The 24954-nt window shown below is 33.4% G+C and overlaps 3 protein-coding genes and 1 pseudogene across 3 annotated transcripts; 2 read left to right on the forward strand and 2 right to left on the reverse strand.

Annotated features, from left to right (window-relative positions):
* Nucleotides 1-873: 873 nt before the first annotated feature.
* LOC106410091 (probable glucan endo-1,3-beta-glucosidase BG4) lies at nucleotides 874-2474 on the reverse strand. Its single transcript, XM_013850586.3, has one exon. The coding sequence runs from the start codon at nucleotides 2441-2443 to the stop codon at nucleotides 1397-1399; it is 1047 nt and encodes a 348-aa protein (XP_013706040.1). The 5' UTR covers nucleotides 2444-2474; the 3' UTR covers nucleotides 874-1396.
* A 172-nt stretch (nucleotides 2475-2646) lies between these two features.
* Nucleotides 2647-4661, forward strand: LOC106408874 (annotated as a pseudogene).
* Nucleotides 4662-12855: 8194 nt separating this feature from the next.
* LOC106408876 (MLP-like protein 34) lies at nucleotides 12856-14242 on the forward strand. Its single transcript, XM_048767408.1, has 2 exons — nucleotides 12856-13129; nucleotides 13284-14242. Exons 1-2 carry the CDS (start codon nucleotides 12946-12948, stop codon nucleotides 13556-13558), a joined length of 459 nt encoding a protein of 152 aa, XP_048623365.1. The 5' UTR covers nucleotides 12856-12945; the 3' UTR covers nucleotides 13559-14242.
* Nucleotides 14243-20864: 6622 nt separating this feature from the next.
* Nucleotides 20865-21880, reverse strand: LOC106408877. The gene is made up of 2 exons (XM_013849565.1): nucleotides 21521-21880; nucleotides 20865-21452 (listed from the first exon to the last, which is right to left on the reverse strand). The coding sequence occupies exons 1-2, from the start codon at nucleotides 21878-21880 to the stop codon at nucleotides 20865-20867; spliced, it is 948 nt and encodes a 315-aa protein (XP_013705019.1).
* Between the last annotated feature and the right edge of the window lie 3074 nt (nucleotides 21881-24954).

Here is a 24954-nt window from a genome sequence, read left to right on the forward strand (position 1 = left end):
CATGCAGTGGGAGTCGTTAGCAGATTTATGAGCAATCCAGGAAAGGAACATTGGGAAGCCGTTAAGTGGATTTTCAGATATCTAAAAGGAAATCCAAGTTTATCGCTATGTTTCACGAAGTCTAAGACGGGATTGCAGGGATATGTTGATGCTGACAATGGAGGTGACATTGACAGCACGAAGAGCACAACCGGGTATGTCTACACCTTTGGTGGTACTGCAATTTGTTGGGTTTCAAAGTTGCAGAAAATTGTATCTCTATCAAGCTGTGAAGCTGAGTATGTTGCTGTAACGGAGGCAACAAAAGAGATGATATGGCTACAGTCTTTTCTAGAAGAGCTAGGCCATGACCAAGGGAAAGGTGTGTTGTACTGTGACAGTAAAAGTGCTATCGATTTGGCAAAGAATCCGGTTTACCATGCTCGGACGAAGCACATACATCGTCGATATCATTTCATCAGATCAGCGTTAGAAGATGAAATGTTGGTGCTTGAGAAGATCCCAGGAAGCAAGAATCCGGCAGACATGTTGACGAAGGTCGTGCCGTATGACAAGCTGAGGTTGTGTGCAACCTCAGTTGGCTTGTTGGAGTAACAAGCTGGGAAGACCTGCTACATTGATCAAGGTGTGAAGACAGATTAAAATCAGTCTTCAAGTGGGAGATTGTAAATAACATGTTTTTTTTTTGTTGGTACAACAAGAAGTTGTATCAAGAACATGTTTGTTGATTAATTCAACAACACATTTCTTTTGTGTTTTTGGTAGGTGCAACAAGAAGTTTCACCAACTCCCCATAATCTCCTATAAATAACCACACAAGGAGAAGAAGAAATCCATCCCAAAAACAAAGAGAAAACAAGAGAAGAAGAGAGTGAGCAAGAGAGAGGAAAAAAAAAAAATCTTTCTTGTGAGAAAATCTTTCTCTATAAGAAATTAAGTGTAATTTCTTGAGTGTATTTGGGGTCGGGTGTGAGTTGAGAGCTTGTAAAAATTTCCCGGGTTGATAATAAAAGATCTGTAGCAGGTCCGGAGACGTAGGCAAAAGCTGGCCGAACTCCGTTAACAAATTTGTGTGTGTTTTCCCGCCCCCCTAAATTCCGCAAATTCTGGTTTTCCGCAAAATTTGACCGCATATTTCCTAACAGATCAAACTCGCAACCGAAATCTTATAAATGGATGATTTACATATACTAATCTTGAAGCAAACTCTAGACACAACTAAAGTTCGACTTCAATACTTACATTATCGAAGATTCAAAATGAAACTGAAATGAATTGATGATATATACATGTATAGCTAACCTTGAATTTTGTCCAACTATTAAAAATATCAGAGCGTTAAATCTAAGAATAACTAATAAATTGGTGATAGTCAAAAGAATCAAAAATCTTAAAATCAAAACAACTTGTAGATAGGCTTCAAATCAGTAGGCTCATACAACCCAAATTGCTCTTCTGTTCCAACTGGTTTCTGATTCTCGTTAAAAGTCGCAAATATAAACCCAGTAACGCTACAGTTCGGCCTCTTAGGCGTCCCTTTACCGCTTCCCACATGTTTGACAAAGTTTCCATTGTACATAGCAGCTATCTCAGGCGTTGTCAAGTTCCCGTTACCAGCTGAAGGCCATCCCGTCTCCGACACCACCATAGACACATCCTTCACTCCCTCTTTCTCCATTGCCCACACGAACGCGTCGAAAATAGCATCAAACATGTTTGTATACTGCATTGCCCCGTCCTCGACCACGACGTTTTTGGCGTTGAAGGTGGCGTAGTCTATGCTTATGTTTACGGGGTTAGACGCGTAAGCGAAGTAAGGGTAGATGTTGACGAGGATCGGTGTTCTTGCGTGAGACAAGAACTTCAGCACGGGTACGAGTTGTTCACGTGACTGGGGAGTAAACATTCCAGCAGAAGGTGGATAAGACTGTCCGAGACTCGACATAGCCACAACAGTGGTGACAGAGATGGTAAGACTCTTTGACTTGACGAGGTTGGTGAGAGACTGCATAACGAGAAGCACTTGAGGACCGATCGGTCCGGGGATGACTTCGTTACCTACGGTAATAAACGTGATGTTCACGTCAGCTAAGTAAGGCTCGACGTTAGATGCGAACCATCCCTTTACAGCTTCTTCGCTGGCCGCAAGAGCAGCCAAGTCTTGGTCCTTGACGCCTACAGTGAGTTCGATTTCGTGGTGACCACGTAAGGCGTTGAGAACCTCTGTGTTTGGGTCGAAGATTCGGATTTTAGTAATGCCTATGGACTTGTAAAGTTTGATGACATCGGACGGTGACGGGAGGTTGTCTCCGAGGAGGCCGTAGTTTAAGCCGACGTTCGTTGTTGTTACCATGTTTACGGGACCGTGGTGTTTAATACTGAATAGAGTTGCTATCCATGAAAGCAAGAACAGGAAAAGGTTTTTAGGACAAGGACAGTCCATATTAAAAGAACCGTAGACGACAAGCTTGTTTCTTCGTTTAGGTTTTTTTTTTCTTCTGAACAATATGTTTTTAGAGTTATATAGTAATAATAATATATACAGATACTTGAGAGTAACTTTCTATATTGTTGATATCACAAAATGTAAAGTCGCAAACTATATAGGTGGAAACTTTCCTTTTTTGAATTAAGTTGCGTGCTTATATATATATTTATAAAACTGACACATATTCACATGAGTTGTCCCACTAGATATAATGTTGTTGAGAAGACATGGCTCCTCCTCTAGTTCGGAATTGCTACCCGACGATCTAGTAGAGCTCATCCTCGAGCATGTGCCCGTGATGCCTCTACTGAGATTCAGGTCTGTATCCAAGAAGTGGAAACTCACAATCGATTCCCAACGTTTCGAGGACCGACACTTGATCAGTATTCAGTCGCGTGGTCCCGATGTCCTTATCTTGAGTCTCTCGACTCTCTCCCTTGAAGAAGAACCTGTGGACGATCGAATATTTGTGCTGGGGACATCAATAGCTTGGACGATCAAATTACCTATTACGTGCGACATGTACTGCCATGGTAGTTGTGACGGTCTATTTTGCACCTTCGGTATGTACACACCGAGTGTCGTGGCCAATCCCGCCACTGGATGGTATCGGATTCTTCCTCTTTCCAACTATCAACACCTCTGTCAGACGTACATGAGAGAAGGATCTGTTGACTTCCCTGGGCTTGGATTCGGTAGAGATAAACTAAGAGGCACTTTCAAGGCGGTTTGGTGTACCAAAACAAGACAAGGTTGTTACTTATTGTGAAGTTTTTGATTTTACCACCAACGCTTGGAGGTACGTTCCATCTTCCCCTTATCCTATCAGTGAGTACCATAAACCCGTTCATTTAGTTTCCATTTTAATGGTACTCTCTTTTGATCTTTACACCGAGACTTTCCAAGTCATCTGTAAAGTTCCTTTCGCCCACCCATGTGATGACCCTCTCCCGCTCACCATGTGCATCCTCGATAACCGCTTGTCCGTGTCTGAGAGAAAAGATTTTACCCAAGTAATATGGTCATTCGGGCAAGACATGGGAGACAATTTGTTCGCTTGATCTCAACGGATCTTGGCCGAGAAGTGAGTTCGCGCTTTTGCCAATAGCAATTCTCAACAAGGATCGGTTATTGCTTCAAGGCGGTGATTGCATGGATCCATTGATGATATATGTGTTTAGATGAGTTTCCAACCTAAAAATTAAATGGAGTGGCCCATCCATCTTATATATTACTAAGGATCTCTTCCAATATCTGATGTGGGACATTTATCCGTAATACCCCTCGAGATGATGGCTCTTTGAGCGTCAATCTCGGAATGTTCGGGCAAAGATCGATGGGCCGAATTTGGGCTAGATCGATAATGGATCGTATTGGACTACATGGATCGGGCTCTGATACCATGTTAAGCTAGATGAATTTCCAACCTAAAACCAATTGGTGATAAGTGGAGTGACCCATGCATCTTATATATTACTAAAGATCCCTTCCAATATCAGATGTGGGACATTTATCCCTAATAATATGATTTCCACACCAAATCTTATGATTTACTCTTCCAACCTTATATTGGACCCGTTGGTTCTGTTTATTATTTCAAGAGTTTATTATCTGCTTCCTCAAACTAGTCGCTCTCTTTGTACTACCATTGTTAACTAAAACATTTTATCTTTATTTTTTAAATGATGGTTTTCTTCTCCTCATCTTGTTTCTTTCTGGGATCTTTTTTGCTCTTGTATCTAGTTGGTGCACTAGTAAGTTACCCAACCATATATGCTGATGTACCGGAGATAGCTGACGTTTGTTGATATGAAACACATCATCCACTGATCCACGTAACTTGCAACACACAGTTAGTGGATTATAATATATTGAATACTTTGGTTCAAAAGGAACACACTGTTTATGGAATCATACGTGTTTTCGATAACAAATATGATATAGAAAGAGAGTTGTAATGATGTACATCAAAGAATAGCATAAATGTTATACACTGATAACATGGATTAGGTATGTATTTTGTGGTTCAGGGATTAGAATATACTAGATGATGCGCGCAAGGTGAATTTTTTATACTAATGTTTGTTCATTAAATGATTTTAATATTTTGCGATACTACAATCTTTATTGATCGTAAAAGAACGAATACAAATGTTTGGCTCTTAAATGTATCATCGTTGTTGAATAGTTAACGTATTACAGCTCATTTTAATTATTTTTAAAGATTTCATATATCACAAAAAGAAATTAAGTTTTGCGGCTGACACAAATCACCAAAACCAGATAGACAACATTGATTGTAAAATGACGAAATAAGATTAGATTTTCTGCTCTCAATTTTTTTACTATTGTCTCTATAAGTGATTTTATTTATTGTGTTTTCTCTCTCGTTTCTGTTTTTAATATGAGTTTTTTACCTTTTTATATGAATTCGTTGAATTACATGTGTGTCAATTTAAAGAGATTGACATCTGTAAAAATTAGTTCCACTCCAGATACATACTAAGAATCAAACTTTTGAAGAAAATCACTGGCAAACTCTATTCACAGATTAATGTTCAAATCAAATATATCAAGTTGTTATAAAATATAAATGCGTACTCGAAATATAATTGTATGTCTAGTATATATTCACCAGTTCGGTCTAAAAATCACCTAATTCTAGAACAAAAAAAAATTACTTATCTTATTAACCTACATTTTTGAAGTTTAGCTAATTAAGAGTATACCGATAAAAAATATATATAATACTTTAACATTCTATTATATGTAAACTATGTATAAACTAAAAACTGTTTGATTTATTAAATGATAAACCAGAAACCTATAATAAATATTTCAAATCTCTCATTCTTACAATTATAAAAGTTAGATAGGGTATTAGAGAGAAACAAATATTAGATGAATGATCAAATATATCATTCTTTGAACAAACTCAAAAGAAGCAGATTAGAATCTTGTCATGATATTTCAAAAGTTTTTTAGGAATAAAAATCAATACTAAATTATTTTTATATATATAGTGCTTCCAATATTAAAAATTACTTCGATTTGAAGAAATGTATTTCTGTGATTGTCAGGATCAAATAACATATTAGAAACCACCTATTTAAAAAAATAATTTGTAAACATAAAAGTGTATATATAAGAGTAGGCACATAAATCAAAAACAATACCTTTTGTTAATTTTAAATCATGTTTTTGGTAAATAAATTAAAACAATCATTTTATTTACTTTATGGTAAATGATTAAACTTTAGTGATATTGACATAGATATATATAGAGTATATTCTAATATAAATATTTATTATTGACATTTTCCCCTCATATGATTTTATTAACATTTGTATATTTGATGTAACAAAAATTTAAATTGTTAATCACAAAACTTTTAATGTGAGATTTTTCAATACAAATTTCAAAATGAAAATATTAAGATCTTAATAATTTTTCACTACAAATTTTGAAACTAAAATATTTATATATTTTCTATAATTTGATTTAAATGATATTAATATATATATATATATATATATATAATATGAATATCTATTAATGAGACTTCATATTCATACGATTTATGATCATTTGTATTTTGTTTGAACAAATAAAAAGTTAAAAATTAATCACAAAATTTTTAATGTGAGATTTTTACCATTTTTAGTAATTTATAGTAGTTCTAAAAAATTCAAAATATAACATATAAGAAAAAATCTAATTGTTTTTATATGATTAATGTGATTGTTTATTTTTTTAATAATATAAAATTAAGCAATAAAAAAGAGAGAGGATACAATTTTTTTTTTATCAAATATGTATTATTCGTAATCATTAATTGTTATATATATTAATCATATTAGGTAATTCCGTAGCTTTTATTTAAGAAAAAAAAATAATAGTTTTTTGTACATTGCAAATTAATTTGTTAGTTAGTTTAATAAAAAGTATAATATATATTTATATGGACAAACTTATTTTCCAAAGATTTTAAGAATCATCCTATTGATGATACATGACTACAAAAATAAGTTGTAATGCTGCAAGATTAATATATAGGAAATGTTTGTCGTGGCGACATATTTGGCTGCAGAGCATTTTAAAATATGGACAAAACAAAGGTTACAAGATATATTATGCGTAGAAATTGTAAGTTTGGGAACTGTAATAATCAAATAATATTTTTTAAATACTAAAAATGAAGAATATAACAAGAAAATCGGTAGAGAATAAGTTACATAAATACGCATACACCGATTTGAACTGAAAATTAATGATTAAAAAGCAGTGAAATGACAATGTAAATAAATTGAAAAGCAGGACATATTCCTCGATAGAATTTTTTCTTCAAGGCGTGAGATCGTTTTCCTTTTAAAATTTTATTTAAAAAGGATAAATATTTGTAAAAACTAAGATTTTTCATAGATTTTATGTGTGTTTGTAGAAAATTTATAATTGTCCACTTTCATTATTAATATTTTTAGATGATTGTTTTTTTTGAAGTAAAAGACAAAGCAGAAGGAGTCAAACCCGGATTGATTGTGGGTGCACATCAAATATTTTCCTGTTAAATAATTGTTTATGTTTACAAAATACTAAATGATTTTGTGAAAGGATTTTGTGAAATCGTTAGGCATTATAAACACTACGCGTATGAATAAAACCTACGATAAAATGATTTCAAGTGTTTCTGCAAACGTGGTGTTGTATTGTTCCCAAGTATATAACACTTTCATGTGAACTTTCCATCCGGTTTTGAAATGTTTCACATTATTTAAAGCAGTGATCTTGATAATAAATTCATCATATTTGCTATTTTTTTCTTCGAAATTAAGAGTTGTGATTTTTGGTCGATAAAATTGGTTATATATATTATTTTTTTTGATATCAAAATTGGTTATATTTATAGGAGTATTTTAGTAGATTTTTATGAAACCAAAATTAATAGATTAGATATAGAGAGTGTTTTGGGATTATAGTAAACTCCGATAACCGCTACCACTCACAACCAATATAACACAATTATTATAAAAAAAATATCAAAAAATTCAGGCTTATAATTAGTTGACGCCAGATTAGCTGGCGTGCGGATATGAATTTTCAGTTTTTAATTATTTATTTTATTAAATTATGTATTTGTAATATTCGTTCATATTATATTCATTAAGTAAATATATTTTTTTGCATCATAAACTATCTATTTTTTTTACGAATGTGTGATATCTTATAAAAAATATAAAAAAATGAGTATAGAGTTAATTAGATAATTTTAAAAACAGAAATTTTTCTTTCGTATGCGATATCATATAAATAATGATCCGCCCAGTTAACAAAAATCATGATTATTTTATGTGTAATTTTTTTTTATTTTGACCATTTCCTTAAAACTATATTAAATTTTACATATTTTAATTAGAATATTTGTAATATCTTTACCTTTGTATTTGAAATACAACTCAATATTTTTTTAACAATTATAACAAAATATTTAAAAAATATTTTTAGAATTTGTTTGAAAAATATGAAAATCTCAATTATTAAAAAAGAAGTACCCATTAAAAATACCCTTAAGTTTTCTAACTTATTTACATTTCCATGCCACTGAGAATTAAATTAAACTACCTATTTTAATTTTTTGTTTTTTCCAGTTAAATTAATGAGTTTTCCTTAATCAAATTTAAAATTAATGTCATTAAATAAACCTACCTATTTTAATGTTTGTCTTTTTAAGTTAAATTAATGAGTTTTCTTTAATCAAATTTAAACTTAATGTCATTAAATGAACCTAAAAATACATCATATTTAACGTAGCTTATTACGTACGAGTACGGCCCAATAATGCACTTAAATTTTATTTTTACGAAAACGTGAATCACTTGATTTATGTAATATTTAAAATATATTAACTACAATATAACAAATGCATATAACTTACATATACTTTAATTTGAAATGATCATGTTCAAGTTTTATATAGTCAACTTACATCATGCATCGATCGATGTACAATATTCAAACCACCTATAGTTTTCGTTTTCTTTATAGGATGTATCAACCAACCAATCATCCCATTAATTTTCTAAGCTTTATAAAAAACCAAATCAATAAATACAAACTCAAAATCCAATATCTTCAATTAAAATATATTAACTACAATATAACAAATGCATATAACCTACATATACTTTAGTTTGAAATGATCATGTTCAAGTTTTATATAGTCAACTTACATCATGCATCGATCAATGTACAATATTCAAACCACCTATAGTTTTCGTTTTTTATAGGATATATAAACCAACCAATCATCCCATTGATTTTCTAAGCTTTATAAAAAAAACAAATCAATAAATACAAACTCAAAATCCAATATCTTCTATTAATCAAAACAGAATATCTTCAATGTTGTATCTTTAATGTACCTATTAAATATAGATATTGTAACCATTATTACACTAATTATAAGAATATATTTGATTCCAACCAATTGATATATTACTTCAGTAATTGATTTGCTTGCAGAAGAGGAAACAATAAATTTAAAATTTATAAGAATATAAAGATATAGAGATTCTAACAAATTGTCTATATTTGCGTATGATTTCCGTATAATAAGCTTCAAATTGAACATTGAAAAAAATAGAGATATTTTTTTTTAATCTTTTACCGACACAAACTTAAACAAAACGAAGAGTTAAATGTAATTTTTTTTTGTTACACTTCCCGGAAAAAACGGTTACAACATGGGCTTTCATAATATGACCTTTTAACATATTAATGTTATGGACATTTAATAATTATTTTGACGAAAAACAAAGACTGTAAATAATTTATTATTAATAAAATTATGAAATTATTTACAATTTGATGACTAATTCATCGCTTTTTTTATGTTAAATTTTTCATAGAAGTTTAAAAATCATTTTATTTTCTTTAAACATGTATAACTAATTTATAATCTTTTATGCCATACTAAGTCATAATATAATATTTCATCATATTTTACATAAATAACCATTGTTTTTATATATCGTCTACAATTCTCTAGTTACGTCTATTTGTTCAATTTTCTATATGATATCGAATATTCATCAAATAGATGGTTTAAGATGCCAAAAAAATTATTTACTTGGTGAATATAATACATCAAATATTACAAATACATTATTTAGTTAAATAAATAACCAAAAACCAAAAATTCAAATCCGCGCTAGCGCGCGGGTCAGGGTCTAGTTACATTTTAAATTAAAATTATCCTAAAATATGACAAGTTTTGATGTAAACGAAAACTCAAATTATGTCAAAAATAATGATATACAATGATAATAACAATTTTAATTGATTATGTTTTTAAAAATACATTTACAAAAATATTGTTTGAAAGAAAATTCATTTATCTTTCAAATATAAAATGAAAATATTATAATTAAATAATAAAAAATATAAATAAAAACCATAAATTTAGCAAATGATAACTGAGTTATATTATGCTAAAATTTTCTTTCTAACAATTTATCAAATGATAAATGAGTTATGAACAAATAATACCATATATTTTTTTAAAACATAGTCATTCTTAAATATTTTTTGAATAAATAATTATTTTTAAATTTAATCAACTGAAAATAATATCCGTACAATTGCGTGAGTCAAATTCTAGCTTTATTGATGCATGTTATATATTAGTGCTGCATGTTTTAGGTAACATTTTAATGATGCACGTTTTTAAAAATCTTCATTATTAAAATTATGCACGTAAGGATAACTCATGAGTTTTTTTTGGTTGATTAAATGACATTATGTCCAAATTTATTTAAAGATATTTCATTAAGGTAACTGAAAAAGACAAACAATAAAATAGGAAGTTTAAATTCATTTAAGCATATTTCATTAATGTAACTGAAAAGACAAGTAATAAATTAGGCAGTTTTATTCGTTTTAGGATATTTCATAAATGCAACTGAAAAAAACAAGCAAAAAACAAAAGGCAGTTTAATTAATGAAATAAGAACATTTTCAGATGGGTACTTCTCTTTTAATAATATAGACTAGGATAAGACCTGCGTCTTGCGCAGGGTGAGTTTATTTGTATATATTATCGATAGTTTTTTTTATATATGTGATCATTTTATTTATTTATATAAAATATTTTTTGTTGTTATTATATAATTTGTTTTCGATGGATCGGATCAATTTTTATTAAAAATAATGGAACAAAACTATAATTAATACATCATGGGTTGATCGGATTGGACATTAAACAAATTATGACATAAAAACCTTATTTTTTCCATCGTACACATTCTTGAAAAAAGTGAACAGTATTGTTTTCACAGTTGAATTATTTTGACTTTTATCTTCCATATGATTTTGAAAGCTTTCAAATCAACCATCGAATTGATACATGTCATTTTAATGTTTTTAGTCGTATATTTAAGGAAAACTTACATTTTTGTAATTTAAAGTCGCTTTAAAAAATTCAAAATATAACATCTAAGAAAAAATCTAACATATAAGAAAAATCTAACATATAAGGTGTCTTCATTTTTGTATTTTAAAGTCGTTCTTTTTTAAAAAAATAACATATAAAGTTTTCTCATTTTTGTAATTTAAAGTCATTTTAAAAAATTCAAAATATAACATATAAGAAAAAAATCTATTTTTTTATTATATGGTTAATGTGATTGTTTATTTTTTTTAATAATATAAAATTAAACAAAATGAAGAAGGATGCAAAAATTGTTATCAAATCTTTTTTATTCATAATCATTAATTGCCATATATATGTAAATCATATTAGGTAATTTCGTAGCTTTTATTTAGGGAACGAATACACACTTCTTATATTTTAGGTTAATATAATGTTCTCTAGTGGACATTAAACAAATTATGACATAAAAACTTTATTTTTTTCCTCGAAAACAATTTTAAAAAATTGAATAGTATTGTTTTCACAGTTGAGTTATTTTGATTTTTAACTTACATATGGTTTTGAAAGCTTTCAAATCAACCATCGAACTGATACATGTCATTTTAATATTTTTAGTCGTATATTTAAGGAAAACTTACATTTTTGTAATTTAAAGTTGTTTTAAGAAAAATCAAAATATAACATATAAGAAAAAGTCTAACATATAAGGTGTCCTCATTTTTTCATTTTAAAGTCGTTTTTAAAAAAAAATAACATATACGGTTTCCTCATTTTTGTAATTTAAAGTCATTTAAAAAAAATCAAAATATAACATATAAGAAAAAATATAATTTTCTATTATATGGTTAATGTGATTGTTTATTTTTTAATAATATAAAATTAAACAAAAATGAAGAAGGATGCAAAAATTGTTATCAAATCTTTATTATTCATAATCATTAATTGTCATATATATGTAAATCATATTAGGTAATTCAGTAGCTTTTATTTAAGGAAATAATATACACTTCTTATATTTTAGGTTAATATAATGTTCTCTAGTGGATATTAAACAAATTATGACATAAAAACCTTATTTTTTCCAGCGAACACATTTTTGAAAAAGGTGAACAGTATTGTTTTCACATTTGAATTATTTTGACTTTTATCTTCCATATGGTTTTGAAAGCTTTCAAATCAACCATCGAATTGATACATGTCATTTTAATGTTTTTAGTCGTATACTTAAGGAAAATTTACTTTTTTGTAATTTAAAGTCGTTTTAAAAAAATTCAAAATATAACATATAAAAAAATTCTAACATATAAGAAAAATATAACATATAAGGTGTCCTCATTTTTGTATTTTAAAGTCGTTTTAAAAAAATATAGAACATATAAAGGTTTCCTCATTTTTGTAATTTAAAGTCATTTTAAAAAATTCAAAATATAACATATAAGAAAAAATCTAATTTTTTTTATTATATGGTTAATGTGATTGTTTAAGTTTTTTTAATAATATAAATTTAAACAAAAATGAAGAAGGATGCAAAAATTGTTATCAAATCTTTATTATTCATAATCATTAATTCTCGTATATATGTAAATCATATTAGGTAATTTCGTAGCTTTTATTTAAGGAAAGAATATACACTTTATATATTTTAGGTTAATATAATATTCTCTAGTGTTATATAATTATGGAATAATGTGACACCATTAGATTAAACTATACTTTATATTAGATGCTCTAGAATTCTTTGAAATGGAATTTAGAAGGCATTTAGAGTGCCACTTAGGATTTGAGGTATTTGTTAATTAATACAAAATTAAAGTTCTAATTTTTCAAATGCTTCTCAATTAATATATAGGGGATTATAGAGAAGGAAGAACTAACCACAATATTTTAGCAATAAATTAAATTCCCGTCGAATTCACGCTTTACTCATTCCTCTATTAAAAGAGGCTTAAGAGCTCAGAAGAAGTACACATTCACTTCTAAAACCCAAAAGCCTAAGAGACAATTTGCAAATTAGCGGAAGATTAAAAGATGGCCAGGATCCTTGAGACAACCGTGGAGCTAAAATCTTCGCCCGGGAAGTTCCTTGACATGTTTGTAGGGAAACAACAATTCGAAGTCTCCAGTATATGTCCATCCTACATTCAAGGCTGCGAGCTGCGCGAAGGCGAAATGGGCCAAGTTGGTTCTATCGTGGTCTGGAGATACGTTCATGGCGAGTCAACGCTACAATTCTCTACTTATATTAATACATTAAGACGATTCTCGATCAAAATATCTTTTATATTTTCTGATCTTATTCAAATGAGAGATTTCTAACAATATTAAACCTATAACTATAAATATGTGTAAATGCTATATATGGTCAGATGGGGAGGCAAAAATGATAATGGAGATAATAGACTCAATAGATCTGGAGAACAACCAGGTGACGTTCAAGGTGCTAGACGGTGATTTAATGAAAGAGTACACTCTTTTCTTGATCACCTTACAAGTGACCTCAAAGGAGGGAGGTGTTGGAAGTGTTGCACATTGGCACTTTCAATACGTGAAAATTAACGAGAAGGTGGCTGACCCTGAGTCTCTCCTCCAGTTTGCCGTCGAGGTATCCAAAGAGATCGATGCACATCTCTTTTCCTGGTAATAGAGGAAATTTCTCTTGTATCAATCATATTATATATCGATATGTATATTTGTGTGTTTGCCTTTAAGTTCAGTCTTTAAAAGTGCTGTAAAATAAGGACTAAGGAACCGCCTTGTCCGAGTTGCTGAAAGAGTTGTGTGTTATGAGTGTATGGAAGTTGTTACTTAGGCTACTCGATATTTATGTATGAAATGTTTGATAATAATAAAAGCATATTATAGCATATGTTTAAATGAATTCGTTAAGCATCGCGCTTTCTGCTTCGTGACAAGATGAATATAAGAAAAGAGCACCACTGAAGAATAACAAATGAACCGTGATGAAAGTTTACAAACAGGAAGAAGGGGAACGTAGAGAATTCAGAAAAAGAGCTTAAGTGATTCTCCTGAGTCCTGATCATGCAAAGATATAAATATTTATAAGATATGTAATTTATAATAATCAATAATGTTTTGTTTATTTTATAAGTTTTAGATCGTTTTGTACATATGGGACCACGTTGTATGCACATTTACATATTGCAGTGCTCACATATTTTATGGCTTACATATAGATTCATATGGTAGAAAAGCTATATTCACAATTTAGCAAAAAAAAGAAAAGTTATCGTACAAGCGTTAACTCCACTTCTATTTGGGTGGGTTAGGTTGGACAGGTTGGGCTTTCTTAAATCCATTTCTATTTGCGGATTAAAATATATATATATAAAAAGTTGCTCAAAAAGGAAATTTGAAATGAAAATAGGTTTTAATGATTATCCACCAATTATTATCTAAAGAAATAGGAATACTAGCATATTCCTTATATATCAAAAGAGAAGCATTGTAATAAATGCATTCACACTATAATAAACACGTGACAGCCTCACAATGATTTGATAATAACTATGCTAACGCATTCACACTATATTCATAAATGTGTTCACACTATGTATTTTGCGTTTTTTTTAAATATAAAACTCACATACATGGTTCTAATAAAACTCTGGATTTTTTGGTTTGAATAAAAATAGATAACGAATCAAAAGCCAAACTATATATATTATTTTTATTGTTTACGGATAAAGTTGAGCAAAATATTCATAAATTTTGATTCGATTCGTTATCCGTTTTGATTTGAACCAAAAAAATTAGATATCCGTAATTCTACGAAATAAATCAAACACAAAAATACAATATCCAAAAAAGAAGCAAATCACAAATACCAATATTTGTAGGAACATATATCTTATTTGATATGTTATATGCATATATATACATATATGTAAAGAATTATATATATACATTATATATATTATACTTTATATCAGTTTTACAATATTTTTATGAATTAAATTTATTATATTAGGTACTGGAATTTAAAAAGTTAAATAATGTTTTATTTTTGTAATAAAATGTTATTAATAAATTTTTCAATTATTTTTAAAATTTTATTTTTTTTTACGGATCAAATCGGATATTCTTTAAAATTCTAAAACATTTCGGATATCCGAGTCACCGAATATCTAGGTGGTTAAAGATCGAATCGACACGAATGCTTCCAAATACCCAGATATTCGATCTGTGTCCACCTCTATTTACGGATAGAATTTTATTTTATTTATATGAAAAAATGACTAATGTCAAGGCCTTTTTATTTTAAATTAATTTTAATTTTATCTTTCATGTACTATTTTGAACAAAAATGTCATTTAATATTAACTAACAATATCTTTATATATTTGTCAACTATTTATATATACTTTTTACATACACATACATGTTCATCTTGATGTGAGCACCGTGTAACTAAATATTCACCACAACTAAAATATCTAATTTTTTGAAAGTTGGAATATTTTTTCTTAATACTTCTTTCACTACCCACCAAATTGTAGTGAAATGATTTGTCTTAATAATTTTCTTTTCTTTTTCTTAAACTATTATCTGTTTAGAAACTATAATATAAAACTATTGGTTCGACATGACGACTATCTAAAATTCATAACATGAAAAAACCAAAAAATCAAACATTTTAACCCAACAAACTAAAGTGAATATTAATTTAAAATAATAGTTTTTTTTATAGCAAACAACATTCACAGACTCATATAGACTCTGTAAACCAAAGTGGTAACTCTGAATCTATGTGTACGACGAAAGACAGTTGTTGCCGAGCACTACGTGCCAAACTATCCGCCCTAGTGTTCTCCGTCCTAGGTACATGAACAATATCTGAGTTGACGAAACTTCTTCTCAAAAGCTTAATATCTTCCAGGTAGCTTTCAAATTCTGGTCATTCCTCTGGTTCTGAAACCATCTTCACCAATTGAGAACAATCCTTTGCAAACGTAACCTGAAACTGTCTTAAATTTCTCATGCATTCCATTGCCCAAATCAATGCCTCCATCTCCGAATGGAGCGGTGAAAGACATGCTTTTACATTCCTTGCCCATAGTAAACCATCACACCCTGGTAATATACTAAGCCAACCTTGCCCTGAAAATAGATCATTATCTTTCCATGAACCATCTGTGAAGCACCATCTTCCTGTGGTTCCTAAGTTAGGCATAACTTGTACTTCCTAAGCACAGCTGTTGTTACTAACCTGTGCCTCAGCCCAAAGTGTGGATTCTACTTCTGCTAGTCGAAGTGTTTCTCTGGGATCAATATCAAGATTACTGAATACTTTATTATTCCGATCCTTCCAAATGTACCATAATATCCATGCAAACTGATGATCCTCCATCTTTGGATTAACTCTCCAAAATAAATGGTCCATATTAGCAAAAAGAGAGTCAATAGGGAAAAAGTTCGGGTTTGATGGGATTTTAGATAGTGCCCAGACTTGAAGAGCTGGGGAACATTCAAAAAACACATAGTTTATTGATTCTTCTGCATCGCCACACCGTGCACATCAAGTATCTCCTTGTATTCCTCTTGCCTTTAGATTTTTCGTTACCGCTATACAACCTGATATCAATTGCCATAAAAATGCTTTAATTTTGGAGGACACTTCACTTTCCAACAAAAAGCTTTGAGTATATCAACATTGGACCCATAGAATTCTGGTAATTGTTTCTTGTCAGGATAAATCCTTTCCACTTGATACCCTGATTGTACCGTGTATTTTCCATTCTTGGTGAAATGCCATCCATTCCTATCCTCCATCCGATTTCTACTCAATGGTATACTTTCAATTATTTTTTGCATCGTGTGGATCCACCAAATCCCTAATTGCCTATAAATTACATGTTCAGGATTCCGGATTAATGAGAGAATCCACTGTGAGTTCCGGGTAACTATTATGAAGATTTTTGTTAGCTGGACTCGGGCGAGTGGATGGGAGCCATGGCCCATGGATCATTCCATACTGAAATAGATGAACCTGTTCCAACCCTTTTAATTAGTCTTTTACAAAGCAGAGATCTAGCAGAAGTAATACTCCTCCAGCCATATGATGGGGAATATGAGCGAATCGGATCCAGGGGTGGAGCATTCTTGTAATACCGTCCTTTAAAACTCGAGAAAAAAAGAGAATTTGGCTTCTCGATCAGCCGCCACAATTGCTTCCCAAGCATTGCCGTATTAAAATCAGTCAAATCCTTAAAACCTAACCCACCATTATCCTTATGGACACACACTTTATTCCATGATTTCCAATGCATACCTCTTGTACTGCCTCCAGGACTCCACCAAAACTGCGCAACAGCGCCTGTTAGCTTCTTCACAGTCGTTTTCGGTAACCGATACACAGACATCATATGGTTTGGCAGAGCCGTAACCACCGATTTAATAATCACCTCCTTGCCACCCTTAGTAAAAAATCTAAAAATCCATCCATTAACCCTATTATTTAACCGATCTTGTACGAAGCCAAACACTTGTACCTTAGAACCTCCTAGGCTTTCTGGCAGGCCTAAATAAGATCTCATTCCACCTAAATTCTGAATTCCCAAAAGATCTCTCAATTCTTGACGACTATCTTCATCGATCTTGTGTCCAAATTGAATTGAGAATTTCTGGAAATTAATCTGTTGTCCAGAGACGGTCTCATATTCCTTTAGAATCCTAAGTATAGTTTGACACTCTTCCTTGTTTACCTTACAGAAGAACAAGCTATCATCTGCGAATAGCAAATGAGAGATTGCAGGGCAAGCTCTTGCCACTTTCATACCAGTTAATTGTTTCATCCGCTCCGCCTTTTTGATATTTGAAATTAACGCCTCCGTACACATGATAAATAAATAAGGGGACAAAGAATCCCCTTGACGTAATCCCCGCTGGGGAATAATAAGACCTCATGGCTGCCCATTGAGAAGCACTCTATATTGAACCGAAGAGACACACTCTCGCATTAATTTGATCCAATGAGGATCAAAACTCATTTTGTGAAGGAGAGCCTCGATAAAATTCCACTCTATCCGATCATATGCCTTACTCATATCTGTTTTTATTGCCATAAACTTATTTTGACAAGAATTATTAGCTCTCAAACTATGAAACATTTCCTGCGCGATAAGAATATTATCCGAAATTAACCTTCCTGCCACAAAAGCCGATTGTGTCTCTGAAATTCGTCTGGGAAGACAACCTTTCAGCCTTTGACACAAAACCTTCGAAATTATTTTATAGCCCACATTACAAAGACTTATCGGTCTCAGTTCCATCATCCTTGTGGGTCTCTCTACTTTTGGTATCATACAAATATTAGTTATATTCAGCCTTGGATCCAATTCGCCTGTTACCAAAAAATTATTCACCAGCTCAATCACATCCTTTTTAATGACATGCTATGAATGCTGGAAAAAGAGAGTTGTCATTCCGTCCGGTTCTGGCGCTTTCTCTGGATGCATCATAAATAATGCTTGTCTCACCTCTTCCTCCGTAGCTACCTTCAATAACCTTTGATTCATCTGAGGAGAAATTGATGATCCTATCTCCTCCAGGAAACTATCAAATTCCGTAGGATTAGTAGAATTAAACAAACCATCAAAATAATCTACCGCCACCTTCTCAACACCATTTTCATCTGTGATCTAATTACCTGCTTCATCATGGAGGCCCACTATTTTATTTCTAATCCGCATTTGCTTTGTCAGAGCATGATAAAACTTGGTATTCAGATCCCCGGATGAGTACCACATATTTCGGCTCTTCTGATGCCAATACTCCTCCTCATCCTTATAGACTTCCTGTAATTTCCTGGAAATCTCAAGAATATCCTCTTGGGTTCTATTGTTATATGTTTGAACATCTTCCAAAGCTTGTTGAAGATTCTGTATATTTTTCTTCCCATAAGGTTGATTGTCTTTCCGCCATGAAGATATTTCATGTCGACAATTATTAATTTTGGTAATGAAATCCCCTGATTGGCCCTCCTGATTTTCTGTCCACCCCGACACAATTGATTCCATAAGTCCCTCCTGACCTATCCATCGCTTATCAAACCTGAATTGTCCTCTTTTTTTCCTAAATAATTTATCTTCCAGAAAAGCAACGACCTGTCGATGATCCGATCTCACCATCCTCAAATACTCTGTATAAAAAAATGGGAAGAGTGTATGCCATTCCTCATTAGCCAAGTCTCTATCCAGTCTACATCTAACCGTTACAGCTCCTTTCCCTTTATCTCTACGTCCTTGCCAGGACATTTTATTGGAAATTCTAATAGTCTACTATTCCTTATCATATTGTTGAAAGGAATAAAAGAAGTCGCACATCTTAGAGATCCCCCATCCTTTTCATGATTCTCAGTAATCTCATTTAGATCTCCTATAACAAACCAGGGCTCCGATCTAGCTAAACCATATCAGGTTAACCTTTCCCATACATGGTCTCTTAAGCTTTGATCCGGCTCTCCATATACAAAAGTAAGGAATACTTGTTTCCCATTGGCCACCGCCTCGACATCTATCATTCTATTGCTAGAATATAAAATTTTAACTTGGTACTCATTATTATAAAAAGGGGCTAAACCACCACTTCTCCCAATTGGATCCACCGTAACCAGACTATCGTAACCAAAATGTGATTGAAACCCTTGTACAAATCCAAAATCCTGTTTCGTTTCTGATAAAAAACAAAAATTCTGGTTTATGTTTATGTCATATTTTCCGAAGATAACTTATTGTCCAATGACTTCCAAGACCTCTGCAATTCTAACTTAATATTTTCATATATAAATCTGCTTGTATTGCTCTTCCGAGCCGGAAGATTGGGGTTTAATGATACCCAGCAATCTTAGAGTCTCAAGGTTCCGAAAACCAGTAAAATCACAACCAATCTTGTGAGATACACGATCCATCCCATTAGGAGCATCATTACACCAATGATATCCATTATACCTTATTTCAATCGTCATAATACATACATATAAAAAGCCTATTAAACTATAATACGTACAATTTTTAACCCCAAGCTTACGGTACACATATAGCTCCTTTGCAGACCCATTATCTTGAGAATATGATTCATTAAACCCATTCAATCCAGAACCAAAAACTTGCCAATTGTTTCCCCAGCACCATATCGAATAATCAAAAGGATATAGTAAAATTATAAACACTTGTGCTTTAGAAAGATTTGTGCCACCAATAAACATAACTCACCATTCGTATCCAATGCTATATAGTATTCTTTATATTGATCTGATAAACCATATGTAATCCCCAAAACAAAGAGACCAAATGCATTTACTATATTCCGGACTATACCTTTCAATTCCCATCTCCTTAATCGCAAAGGCCATACGTGCATCAGCTTTCCACACCAATGCAGAGTCAGTACAGGAAAGAAAACGCCAGTAATAGGCCACCACACACAACCATGATTCCAAACCAAAAAAAGCGAAGCCCTCTCCGCAATGTAAAACGGTTACATATACACCAAGAGACCACCATAAACTCAAGAAACCAGTATTATTCCAAGTCTTATTAAGAACCAAAAGAAACATAACAACTCCAACTTCCCTCACTCTCTTAAAACCAACTAAGTCACCAATAGTAAAGCAAAGTATTAAAAGAAATAAAAGACCACCCCCGTAAACCAATTCCGCTCGCGTAGACTCTCTGTAAATAAACCTTGATTCATATTCTTAGAACTTAAGATGCACCGGTTTTGGGTTTGAAGGACCCTTGCTCTCCGGTGGTTTGACACTATCACCATGACGAGTTCCCACCTTGGCTGCTACTCTTTTGCGTGGGGAGACCAGCGCGCTTGTTATCCTCATCTTGTTGCTTCCCGCCATGCTTATAGTAGGCTTAACAAACCTCTTACGGTTACTCTGCCTCGTCGCCAGCGACCCTGCCGCCGTATCTTTGTCAGCATTAGCATCTCCACTCCCCATCTTCTTCTTCCTCCGAAAGAGTCTGAAACTCCTCTTCTGCCTCCAACTCCACATCACTCTCCAATATGGTAGCGCTAATAGCCTCCAGTTCCATATCAATATCCTCTGCCATATAATCCTGCTTCTCCATCATTCCTTGAAGCACAATTAAGCTCCTCTCCGCCTCACTAGCCTCCATAATCACCTCTGATCCCTCCGCTTGCGTCTCAGCTAACTCAAGTTGAAACCCCTCATAAGGTAATATCGCAACATCATCTCCATTGCTCTTAATCTCTCCTTCTCGTGCTTCCAGACCTGGAACCCTCTGACGTTGATCATCCGTTGATTGTTCTGAAGAGGGTTTAATACGTGGCTCCTGATCGCCAACTCCCCCACCTGTAACTCCATTTCTTCCATCATCTCTCCGCGTATTTTTGTACCTCGAGCTCTCGCCATCACCTCTGTACCCATGATGAGTTGGAGGCTTCCTAGATCCCCGCTCAGCTGCCTTGACCCACTTTGAGTCTGCTGCATCAACCATTTTACCCTTGCCCTTCCCATAGCATTCTCGACTATCTCTCCCTTTGTACTATTGACCCGTGTGTCCACTAATGACAACACCCTTGTAACTACGAGCTCGCTCCTCATGCTTCGTACCATCAGACCATCCACGGTGCCTTCTCTTATCTCCCTCCTTCGCGCTGGACTCGACTTTATATTCTTCTCCTCCAGTGGACACAGTTCCTCTTTATGACAAAGAATCTCGCAGAGCTTGCAATAACCAAATAGTTTTTCATATCGCAGAGACACCGCCGCTTCCTCCCCGTCATAAAATTCTCCTCCTTTGAAATCCACCGTCGTTTCAAAACACAGCTCCTTGATGGCGTCAACCACTACTTGGACCCTGTTGAGCGTCACATCAACCGCAACCACTCTCCCCGAAGCTCCACCAATACTATCGAACGTTGGGACCGTCATGAACTCCAACGGGATTCCAATAACTCGTACCCAGAACATGATCTCTGAAGGAAAAGACCTGGACTATTTTGGTTGCCACCTTGCCAGGGAAAGCATCCAGTAGTCGAAATGAAAAGGCTGTTGCTTCAACACCTCTTCAAGTTCCTCCTCCATCTTGAAGTCAAAACAGAATTTTCCAAAACCCAAGTCACTACCTGTTACCCTGTCCTCCAATTTCCTAATCTTTGGAAGATTTGTAAACAACGCCTTCATTTCCTGCTCCTCCGGATTCATACATCTCCCTATCAACGTCTTGGAGTAGGTCTTGATCATTGCAGAGTTGTCAAAATGTGCCACCGAGATCTTCAGTCTCTTACGCATGCCCTCACCATTCAACTGCTCCTCACCGTGGTTCAACAGTTGACTCTGCGTCATGATCACAAAGAATTTCAACTTTTGAAACTTAATAAGCCAAAATAATAAGACAATGATACACCAAAGAGACTCATCTATCATTCTCTTATATTGATCCAAATTTTCCATAGAGCCCTTCCCCAAATCTTCCTCTATTAAACCGTATCTCCATGAATTGATACTCTCCGATCTCAAGCCCCAAAGAAACCATAATATCCAAGTCCCAAAAAAGTCAACCTCTTGATACTTGAGATCAATCTCCAAGATGTATAAGGATGAAAATAAGGAATCGCAATCGAAAATACAACCTGTAAAGATCCATAGTGCTGTCTTGATTATCTCTAGATTCCATCGCCATTGAATACAGTTCCGAGATTTCCTTAATCTCCCGCAGATCCCCTTTTTGATTCCCGAAACGATCCCCAATCGAGTCGAGTAAATGCCTTTATTCCCATAATCCGTATTATGATCCTGGTAGATCATCATAAATACCTCATCACCTTCTCCAATTCCCGGATCCCATCGTTGTGAAATCATCAAACCCTAAATCGCCATTTTTATCGCCGTCTGTTTTTTTTGTTAATAATAGTTATATTTTAGAAGATTAAAAAAAAAAAACTTAAAACCAAACCAATATCCAGATTAAACAGATTTAATGTTTTTTTATTAAAAATTACAAAACTAATAATCACATCCAGCGCAAGGCGCGAGTTATTACCTAGTATATATTGTAATTTCGGTCACCCGAACCTGAAAACCCAACTAATTCTATGAGGCTAAAAAATAATCCATGTAATATATTGATAGATCCAGAATCTATCCTTAAGATAAGTAACATAAAGGGGAGAAATTGGAGGAAGAGCAGAGGTAGAAGAGAAGTAGAGAGGAAGAAAGGTTGAGGATAAACCTCTGTTTTGATTATGATCGTATTCGATAGATTGTTTACAAGCCAAGGCATAACATAAATACTAAAACGTAAAAGATATTTTCCTCACTGTTGGGCTTCACTCTGAAGTCTGATATTGGCCCATACGAGGCCCACATGATCTTATCAATAATCCCCCGATGAAGAGCCAACTTGTCCTCAAGTTGAACCAACGCTAAAGCCATTTCAGTCATCTCCTCACCTGTCTCGTGATCTGAACTGCCAGCGCAAGTAATAGCACCATGAGTCGAAGCAAACTGAAACACTATGCTCTGCTGCTCTGGTGGCCTTGGAGAAAGGAACACTTGATGTATAACAGGATAGTCTCCAAACCACCATTTATGAGAATTCCAGATCCTAATCATTGACCAATCATCTATCTCGCTCACGTAAACCTGAAACATAATTGGTCTGAACAGCTTCAAGTAAAGGAGAACCGATAGCTCTTCTTGTCCTTTGTTGTGCCGCTTCCCATTCTTCCTTTCAAACTCACAAGTTACATAGGATATCATCATATTCACAAAGTGAAAATCCTTACAACTTAAACTCACTACCTCAGTCATGATCTCCTCCTCTTGAAACTTCTGTACGAGAATCCATCTCCATGTATCTACCACACAATCACAGATCTCACCGTGACCTTGTCTATTCCACAAACCCATGTTACTTGGTACTTCACCACGCTGACGGGAACACTTAGCCCCTCCCGGATCAAAAGCAAGAACCCTAGCACCTTCAACACTTCCTTAAACACTACCAAACCCCTGCAGCACACAACAATAGACAGCTAGCAACATCGTTTGTGTCTTACATTTCCCTTGATAGACTTCTATCCCAATGTAAGCTCAATAGAGCATGAGCTTTCTCCCCGTTAGAAGATCAGTCTTGTCCTCAAGGCTGAAGAAGTCAAATACTGAAACCGTGATCTCATCCCCACAGCTTGAGATTGTCCTTTGACTCGCTATTGTTCTCTTAAAACCTAGGACATCCACACTCTTGACCTCAACGTACAACTCAATCCCTCCATGCCTTCCTTTATCTTGACCATTGTGATATATGACAGACACTTTGGCTCTCTCACCCAGCTCAACAAGTTCAGTAGAAGCCAAGTATTTAGAACAGTTTAACCAAGTTCTCCAATTGACGTTCCAACATTTTGATAAGCCTCCTGGATCCCACGCACTCTCGTTTCTAACAGCTCCATTGTTTTGCACCTTATTGACGAACTCGCTACAAACTCTAGCTGAGAGATTAGTGTTATAACCGAAGATCCTATGAAAATTCACCAACTCACGATGTAACACGTCATGATACTCTTCTCTTTTTAATTTTTCTCCCATCCGAACTTGATCGACGAGCCACATCAGTTGATTCTCGTGCTTCCACTGATGAAAATTAAACTCAAAAGATTCTTCAATATCAAGCAAAGAAGATACCCCTAGTTCTGCAATCTATAACTTCTCAGCTTGAACACTCCTGTCTTCCTTGTTCCAGCCAACATTTTCTGAAACTTCTTTTTCATTCCCAAACAACAAGGACAAGTACATGCTACTATCATTACAATATCCACCTGCTAAGTCGTCATTCACCATAGGATCCTTCACCTCTTTTGATTTCCAACCATACTCAAAGAGATTAGACTCCCTTCTCTGACCTGTATCAACAATTGGTCTTTTGTAATTTGAAATCTCAGATGTACGAGTCCTAAGCATTGTGCCACAAAAAATTCCATAGATTTGACAAGCTTGTAAAAACCTACGCTGAGTCGCTTAGCTTCGTATCGGCGTACCTTTTC

This window comes from Brassica napus, chromosome C9, assembly GCF_020379485.1.
Source record: "Brassica napus cultivar Da-Ae chromosome C9, Da-Ae, whole genome shotgun sequence".
Taxonomy (NCBI): Eukaryota; Viridiplantae; Streptophyta; class Magnoliopsida; order Brassicales; family Brassicaceae; genus Brassica; species Brassica napus.

Bases quoted from the DNA above. Each gene is read 5' to 3' on its own strand.
- LOC106408877 (XM_013849565.1), bottom strand. From the start codon at position 21,880: ATGTTCTGGGTACGAGTTATTGGAATCCCGTTGGAGTTCATGACGGTC. The intron at 21,453-21,520 runs GTACGAAGCATG...ACGGGTCAATAG, and splicing joins GCACCGTGGATGGTCTGATG to TACAAAGGGAGAGATAGTCG.
- LOC106410091 (XM_013850586.3), bottom strand. From the start codon at position 2,443: ATGGACTGTCCTTGTCCTAAAAACCTTTTCCTGTTCTTGCTTTCATGG.
- LOC106408876 (XM_048767408.1), top strand. From the start codon at position 12,946: ATGGCCAGGATCCTTGAGACAACCGTGGAGCTAAAATCTTCGCCCGGG. The intron at 13,130-13,283 runs GCGAGTCAACGC...ATATATGGTCAG, and splicing joins GGTCTGGAGATACGTTCATG to ATGGGGAGGCAAAAATGATA.